Below are 9174 nucleotides of genomic sequence, written 5' to 3'. Positions count from 1 at the left end.
AGAGAGACAGAGAGACAGAGAGATAACTTTCTTTGGTTTTGCTACTGTGGGATCATTTTTTTGCTGTGTTTTCTAGGGTATAGTTAACCTACTTGGGTTGGAGATTTTTTTTATTACCTTCTGTTGGCTGGATTCATGGATAGATACTGTTTACATTAGGTTACTCGATCTATTATACAGAGAGGGAACAGAAACCAAGGGAAAAAAACATTTCCAAAAAACACATCCAACAAAGATAAACCCAGAAATCAATATCTAAATCTAATAATCTTTAAATCCAATATTTTGGATAACAAGCTTGCCTCTGGGGTCCCTAGTACTTGTACCAATATCTGGGGACCCTAATTCAGGCTGACCTCCAAGAAAGCAGTATGGGTGGTGGGCTGGAAAACTGAGCTCAGGTGGTGGGATGTGTTTTAGGGGAATATGGCAGGCAAGAGCTTGGGTCTTACTTGGTTGTCCCTGGTTCTGGAAGGCCTTCATGAATGCAGGCAGAATTTTAGAGTAGGAAATGGAGCTCAGGGTATGGGGTACAACTTACTGCTGTTGGGTGTGGTTTCAGGTCAGTCCTGAGCATTGGGTTTAAAGGTGAGACTTACCTGGTGTCTCTCATGACAGACAGCCTCCAAGAAAATAATGTTCTGTTGGGGTGCTTAAAGAAAAGTTGACCACTAAACTATTTTCCCATTCTGCTCTTATGTCTTCAGTTCTTGAGATACTTTCTTTCATGTCTTGTATTTGGTTGTTGAGGCTGTTTTCTGAGGTTCCCCTTTAAGTTCCTAAAGGGTTCATTTCCAGATTTCCCTCAGTTTGTGTTCTTAATTAATTCCATTCATTTTCAGGTCTTGAAATGCTTTAGTCATTTTCTTCCACGTGTGTGTGTGTCCATTTTTATGTTATATTCCCTTTTGTATGAGGAAGTTTGGTGAGGAGTGTTAGCTACACTTATCTGCTGATAAGGTGTAAATTTCAGTAACAATTTATGCTGGTGTAACATAATTTGAAGTTGGCTAAGTTTCTAGTATCAGGCATGATTGTATCGATGTTGAGTGGGTCTCAAGTTCAATTAGACAGCTGGTAGTTACCACCTATATGTAAATGTCACTCACTACAACATTAGGAATATCTAGCCAGGTTCCTCATAAGTGGTGCAGACACATAGAACTGTTCATTGTTTCCCTTCTTTGGCAGTTTGCATCATACTTTTAGATAGCACTGGAACTAAATAGCATGAGGGTAGCTTTCAGATTATACCCACTTGATTAATCGAAGTACTGTTTTCTTATCATGTGATAACTTCAGCAATATGAAAGGAGAAAAAAATGAATTTGTATATGAAGCTTCTAATGTAGTAAAGCAGTGGTTTTCCATGGGTCTTTATAAAAGTGTCTTTAGGGTTACTTATCTCTTCCTATCCTCTTTCCTCTTCCAAAAAATTTGTTCTCTTGTTCTAGTTGAACTGTTTATGTTGCAATATTCTCCTTTAATTCTTTATATTGGTACATTCAGTCTCTTTCCATTATATACATATATATGAGAGATCCCTGTCAATTTTTGTTTTTTCCTTTATCAGTAACCCAAATGTATCACAAACATCTGAAGATTCAAAGATAACATCCACAGATGAGAGAAAACAGGAATTTATATTTCTGTGTCTGGGTCAACTCATTCTGATTGTTTCTACCTCCAGCTACTTACCTGTGAATTTCATAAGATCTTTTTGGCTTAATTAGCATATAATATGAAATTGCATAAATATACTGCATTTTTACTATTCATCTATTAGTCAATGGACATCATGGCTGCTTCCTATTCCTTGCTACTGTGAGTAAAACAATAATTAGCCTAGATGAGTAAATAGCTCTAGAGTAGGGTATGAAGTCATTTGATATATACTCAAATTTGGAATTGACCATATGGAATGTATGTTTTATAATTTTATGTGGAACCTCTATACTGATTTCTCTAGTGCTTCCACCAGGTAGCATTCACAATAGCTATAACTAAGTTTCCTTTTCTCTACATCTGTAATAATTTCTTTTGGATATTAGTCATCTTTATGAGGAATTATTACAGTATTTTCCATAGTGGTGGTCCAAGTTTGCACTCTCATCAGAATGAACAATTGTTTCCCCTTACTCTAAATCCATATCAGTTATCAGTTATCAATTGTGTTATTGATCCTAGCCATCCTGATAGGTGTAAGATTAAATCTAAAAGCAGTTTCAAGGTGCATTTCCTTGATGGAAAAGAAGATTGAGTAAGTTTTAAAAGTGATTCTCAGTTGTCTGTGTTTTAATTCTTAGGATTTTTTTAAATTTAATTTCAATCCCCATATGTAGTTCTGGGTGGCCTAAACTTTACTTTGTAGACCAAACTGGTCTCCATCTCAGTAAGATCCATTTGCCACTCCCTCCCAAGTGCTGACAGTAAAAGAATGTGCAACCATACCCAGTTATGAGTTTAATTTACTTATTTGAAATTTTTACATCTTTCAGAGAAATGTGTCTATAATTATCTTATTTAAATATGTATTACCTGATCTGTTATCCAGCTACTATTGACTTTACAAAAAAAAAAAAAAGCTTCTTGCCTTTTATTCTGATAAAATTTATTTTTAAAAATTATGTGTTTAGGTAGGTGTATGAATAGGATAGGAGCAAGCTCATGAATACATGCATGTATAGGCCAGAAGAGGACATAATATTCCATGAAGCTGGTGTTAAAAGTAGTTTTGAGTTGCTTGAAAATTAAACTGAGGTCCTGAACAGCAGCAGTGGGTAGTTTTGACTACTGAGCTATCTTTCCAGCAAGAAACATTTTTTTTTGTTGTTGTAGTGTAGCATTAAGTTAATTAGGCTTTACTTTACATGAGTAGTTTTATTTGGCCATTCTTGATGGTGTTGTGAGGTGGACAAATCATAGTTGTTAATACTTTAGTTAATAGCATAACAGGGTTTAAGATCTGACTACTCAATGATAGAGATAAAAAGAAATAAGACCTAAGGGAAAATTAAGTTCCAGGTATTGATTATAAACCACAGATACAAAGTGGCAGTCACTATGAGATAACATTTGAGACATATCTTGTTCAGCCTACAGAACACTTTTAACAATTTTATATTTGAAACACTTCAGCAATTCATCAGCCCTCATTCTAATTTTATGCTCTCTCATCCACCATACTCAGATATCTAGCACAGCCTCCCTTTTTATGACTTTATGTTCTGACATGATATATAACTGCTAGCAAGTAATTTATTTTGAGAATAAAAAAGAGAAAATTTTGCATTTTCTTTCTTTTAATGAATTATTAATATTTTTATTGACACAAATACTTTAATGGGAACATATAGCTATTTGTATAATCAAAATTTAATTAACATGAGAAAATTGGAAAAATAATTTAAGATATCTCAAAAATGATATGAATATTAATGTCTTATATTTATAGCTACAGTGTTCAAACAATATAGTGAAGTTTATATTCATATAAAGCTATAAGAATGCTATGTATAAATTATTTTAATTAACAGAATATAGGTAGTTTTCTACACCTTCAATTTAAAAATAGAAACTTAAAAGTTTACTGAAAAAAATCAGAAGAAAATGTGTGTATATAATAAAATATGAAGGAAAAAATTGATCACAATCAAGTTGCAAGCTCTTTGATAAGATATTTATGTAGACAAAATCATGTCTGCTAAGTCATTTTCACTTCAAACGTTATTTTGTTTATATCCAGAGGTTGATTTTTAAGAGAAATTTTTGCTGTTCTTATATAAAACTAATTTGGATATTTGGCTAGAAGATATGGAAGGCAAATTTTACTACTGATTATCATAAGGTTTAAAATAGTAGGGTTATAGAATTACTATATCCACAGCTCCTATTATGTTCTCTTTACTGATGATTAACACTGATGGAGTAATACTGTCTTTTAGTTACCATTAAACAACCAACCTGTGCCTTCTGTGAAGCTTTATATTTATATATTCCACAGGATATTCCACATTGTCACTCCATCCACTGTGTTAAATGAGATAAAACATCTGCACACAAAATGTATATGGCCTCATCTATAAGCAACCACCAAAACCCAGACACTATTGCATATGCCAGAAAGATTTTGCTGAAAGGACCCTGATATAGCTATCTCTTGTGAGGCTATGCCAGTGCCTTGCTAATACAGAAGTGGATGCTCACAGTCATCTTTTGGATGGAACACAGGGTCCCCAATGGAGGAGCTAAAGAAAGTACCCAAGGAGCTAAAGGGATCTACAACCCTATAGGAGCAACAACAATATGAACTAACCAGTACCCCCACACCCCCAGAGCTGTGTCTCTAGTTGCATATGTAGCAGAGGATGGCCTAGTTAGCCATCAATGGGAAGAGAGGTCCTTGGTCTTGCGAAGATCCTAAGCCCCAGTACAGGGGAATGCCAGGGCCAGGAAGCAGGAGTGGGTGCATTGGGGAGAAGGACGGGGTGAGGGTATGGGGCTTTCAAGATAGCATTTGAAATATAAATGAAGAAAATATCTAATAAAAAAAAAGAAAAAAAAAGAGGACATTTAGTTAAAGAAAACTCTATTTAAATTGAGAACTGGAGGAAACACTGGTTAATCAACTAGATACTTATTAATTTATCCTGGATCCCCAAGGCTTTCCTTGTATTTTTTTGCTTTGCCTGTTATGTAGAATGCTCACTTTATAATGAGAGGATAAGAGACATCCATTATATTAAAGGCTATACTCTATTCATAAGGTTCTGGAAGCTACTGATGTATCATCACACATGTTTCTTCTTAGAGAATGAACGTTTAAATGGAAAATGAATCTCCCACATGGTTGGAGGCACGATGGTGTATTATTTTCTTCTTTAATGTCACTAGACAGATTTCTCAGCACAGTGAATCATCCTTGAAGAACACAGCCTATACTCCAATGAGAATACACTATGCTGCAGAGGTGAACAGTGTTAGTAACAGTAACTTTCCTTTGTAGCACTCTCTCACAGGTATCTGATAGATGACATAGAATGTACATTTGTTGTTTTATAGATTGGGACTTGGGATCCAGCCAGTGGCCTGAATATGACAGAAAGTCAGAAAGGGAAGCCAGCGAATATTACAGATTCATTGTCTAATCGTTCTTTGATTGTTACCACCATTTTGGTAAGTATTTGTTTTTTTTTTATTTTTTTATTTTAGAAAAATGTAGATTTATGGGTGTAGATAAAAAAATTTTAATGGGAATATTAATGAATAGAATGCAATATAACTTATATTCATTTAGCAATTACTGTAACAGAAAAAGTACAATGTTAACTCAGTCAGAATTTTGTTAAAATTTAGTAATGTAAGACATATTAATATTTGGGGCATCTCTAGTGATAAAGCAGCTTCATGTATTAGTGAAAATTTTTACATTTCCATAGAACTTGTTAGTGTTGATAAATTGCCCACGTCAGGATTTGAAAACTTACATGCAGATGCATGTAGTTAAATTAACGGCCAAACAAACTCTGTTCTCTTGCTGAAAATGTACTTCAAAGTATGTAGAAATTATTTTCAATATTTTCTATATTAATTACACTATAATATTGTTTCAATTTCATTGTTTTCAGCTGAAGTAGTAGCTCTCACTTCACTAATTTCCTTAATGAAATATAATGGAGCATGTTTTTCAAATTAGAAACTTTTTTACTACCACCATAATTAAATTAATGCTGATACGGTAGCTATTTTTTTTAACCAATATTGTATTTCCATGTTTTAATTGAATTGCCAGTTATGGTCCCTCATGCCATTTGCAAAGGAGGATCTTAAATTTAGAATAAGTAGGAGCTCTTAGATTATTTAGTCAGTATTACTTACTTGTTAGATAGCTTACTATTGACCTTTCTGTCACCTTGGCCAGAAAAGACTGAATCTTCAGTCTCAGGAAACTCAGGAAACTCACAAGCCATAAGACCTATATCTGAGAAGAGTGGCAAATCAGGCTGGGAAGAAACAATCTTCTTGGATTTTAGTAACAAAATAGATGTCACAACTGAAGGCATGTCAAAATAGATTAGGTTGTGTTACAAGCTTTCAACAATGAAGCAGCTTTGCTTCCAGTGATCTAACACCCTTGGGGTGGTGAAGTTTCTAATTCTCTAGCTAAAGTCCTCAGACTCTTTTGTGTCATATCTAAGGCTTTGAGGCCCTCTTCAAATTAATATTAAGTCTTCTGCTGTTTTTTCAAATACTGTAACTTCTATATGAATCAAATTGGAACAATATTTTAGTCAAAACTTTACTATAACTTTATATATAATAACACACCTGACTTCTTGTCCATCAGAGCATTTGTCCCTAATCTCACGACTTTCTGTAAAAATTGTTCAGTAAATAAGCAGTTATCTCTCTTCCTGATAACTATTCTTTCCACCCTGGCTTCTTGCAGTCTCTTGTGAATCTGTTCTTTCTGCTTTCCTTTTATCCAAAATTTTAAGAAATCCAGTAATGAGTAAGACATCAAAAATGTTACCTTTAACATTCAAGTTTTTGGGCAGTCTTATTTTTTCCTACCCTTTATCTTTATTTCTTCATCAGTAAGTATTTTGATTGAACTGGGATAACCAGGTAACCTTCTGTCGTGATTGTTTAAGCTTTGCTGTCTTTGCTTTGCAAACATTCTCCATTTGTGACATTATTTCATTTTTTCACTTACTATTAAAATTAATATTCTGCTGGTTTTTGTTTATATCAACATCATCTTTCTATATATTATGAAAGTGTCTGAGGAACATAATTTAACTGTGTCTTTGTTGTCTTTACAGTATCTATCCCACAAAGCTCTCAGAGTAAAGATTTTAACTAAGACATCTCTAATCTTCAGTAACCTGGGCTTTTCTATGTTCTCCTAATCAAGCTCTCAAATCTATCTTCAACTGACATAGTGTGACTTTATACTTCCACTCAGTTCTTTATTTTCTCTTTCAATTTCCCATTTCAATTTCCCATTCTAACCCCATCTTTAAAGTGTCCATCCACAAAGCCATGTAACTGTTTTGCTCAGCTGGGTGGAAGGAAGCTGCATGCTTTACACTCTATTGTACCATTTACCATGCATTAAAATATTTTGACCACATGCATCCCTCTGTTTAATGTTAAAACACACAATGCAAAGTATCATACTTCATATGCTTTCCTTTTTTTATTTCCAGAGGTAAAAAACACTGATATAATATTCAATGAATTATCAAGTTATAAAATATAAAAATGATATCTAGTAAACTTAAGAAAATACTACCTTTTAAATAACTATAATTAAAAAATTTTAAATGTTCAGTTTACTACATTTGTCTAATATAAAATAAAGCAAATAAATTCACATATTTTTCATTATCATTTAATTACTTGGGACCATGTTAAAAGAGATTTATATATTTTATCAATAATAAAAATGTTTTTATTTATAAATATATATGTATCATTTAGCTATAGTTTTTGTTTATTAGTTCTTTGGTACTAGGGTTTGAGCTTAAGTTATTGCATATCCTCGACAAGTATGCCAGCAGTTGTATGTGTATAACCAGTCCTTCTGTTTATTGTTTCTAAGTTCCAAAGTTAGCCTTCAGTTCTAGCTATACCCCAGGGTATCTTTGACTTTGTTATCTGGCTCAACATCCTCTGTAGTTAGGAATATAGAATTGCATCAGCAAGCCTTGGTAATTTAGAGGTTATCAGAGCAATCAAAAAGCTGCAACGATATTACCACTGTAGTGCTCAAAGCATTTGATAATCTTAATATTTCTAACAATTCTGTAGATAGTATTGATTTCCAGTGATGCTTGACAACTACCAATTAGTTCAGCATTCCTTAAAACAAATATGATTATCTATGATGCTTAGATTTTATAGGGATACTATTTGTATTTTAGAGTACACTACAGTGTTAGTCTTTAAAAGACTCTATCATTGCTTAAAAGGAAAAAGTAAGTCACCTTATCTCTATATCCCCTAACTGATTTCTCTCCTACTCTGGTCACCACACATTCATAATAAAAAAAACAGAATGAACGAAAAGGGATGATTTTTTACGTTTATAGTTTTTATCTTTAGAATGTTATTTTCAGGTGGGTCACTGCTGTAGCTCATAGGTGTGACATCTAAGTAGAACTATTAGTTATGTCCTGCCCTTAGCAGTTTTCATAGTATTTCTATTAGCCTGGAAGCTAGAGAGCAATAAACAGGCTTTTAGGTTAGACTTGATTTTAATCATCCAAGTCCTGTGTTCTGAATGTACAATGTCTTCAACAATATGTATTTAGCTTAAATTTCTGAGAGGCGACCGAGGGCAATGTCAATAGTCTATATGGTTTAAAGAGTTGCATGTATTACCTGACCAACTATTTGAAAGGAGGTTTCTTTTCTTTTAAATATTTATATATTTAGTTAGTCAGTTAATTTTATTTATTCAGTTTACATCCTGCTCACTGTCCCTCTCTAGGTCACTGCCTCTCACAATTCTTTCCCCTCCCCTTGTTCTCTCAGTGGGTAGACCCTCCCTTTTGGCATCTTGCCCTTATTCTGACACTTCAAGTCTTTGCAAGGCTAGGTACTTCCCCTCCCACTGAGGTCAGACAAAATTGCCCATCTAGATGAATATACCCTATGTAGATCTACAACTTTTAGGATAACTACCAATACAGTTGTTTTAGAACCAAACGAAGTCCAACTGCACATCTTCTACATATGTGCAGGGGGGCTTAGGTCCAGCCCATGTATGTTCTTTGGTTAGTGGTTCAGACTCCTAGAGCTCCAAAGGTTCAGGTTAGTTGACTTTGTTGATCTTCCTGTAGAGTTCTTAACCCATTCCAGGCCTTTAATCCTTTCTCTTATTCTTTCATAAGAGTTTCTAAGCTCTGTCCACTGTTTGACTGTGGATGTGAGTATCTGTCTCAGTCGGCTGCTGGATGGAGCCTCTCTGAAGACCATGAAAGGAGGACTTTTTTTTTTTTAATTTATTTTTTTATTAGGTATTTTCCTCGTTTACATTTTCAATGCTATCCCAAAAGTCCCCCATACCCACCCCCCAATCCCCTACCCACCCACTCCCCCTTTTTGGCCCTGGGGTTCTCCTGTACTGGGGCATATAAAGTTTGCAAGTCCAATGGGCCTCTCTTT

The 9174-nt window shown here is 34.2% G+C and overlaps 1 protein-coding gene across 5 annotated transcripts in view; it reads left to right on the top strand.

Moving 5' to 3' along the window:
* Grik2 (glutamate ionotropic receptor kainate type subunit 2) overlaps positions 1–9174 on the top strand; it is a 676604-nt gene that overhangs the window by 364813 nt on the left and 302617 nt on the right. For all 5 annotated transcript variants that reach the window (XM_021173658.2, XM_029482440.1, XM_021173659.2 and 2 more), the window contains exon 10: positions 5062–5175. In XM_021173658.2, the coding sequence (XP_021029317.1) occupies positions 5062–5175 (114 nt within the window). The remainder of the gene's footprint in view (positions 1–5061; positions 5176–9174) is intronic.

This window comes from Mus caroli, chromosome 10, assembly GCF_900094665.2.
Source record: "Mus caroli chromosome 10, CAROLI_EIJ_v1.1, whole genome shotgun sequence".
NCBI classification, from domain to species: domain Eukaryota; kingdom Metazoa; phylum Chordata; class Mammalia; order Rodentia; family Muridae; genus Mus; species Mus caroli.
This window is presented reverse-complemented; position numbering and strand designations above follow the sequence as displayed.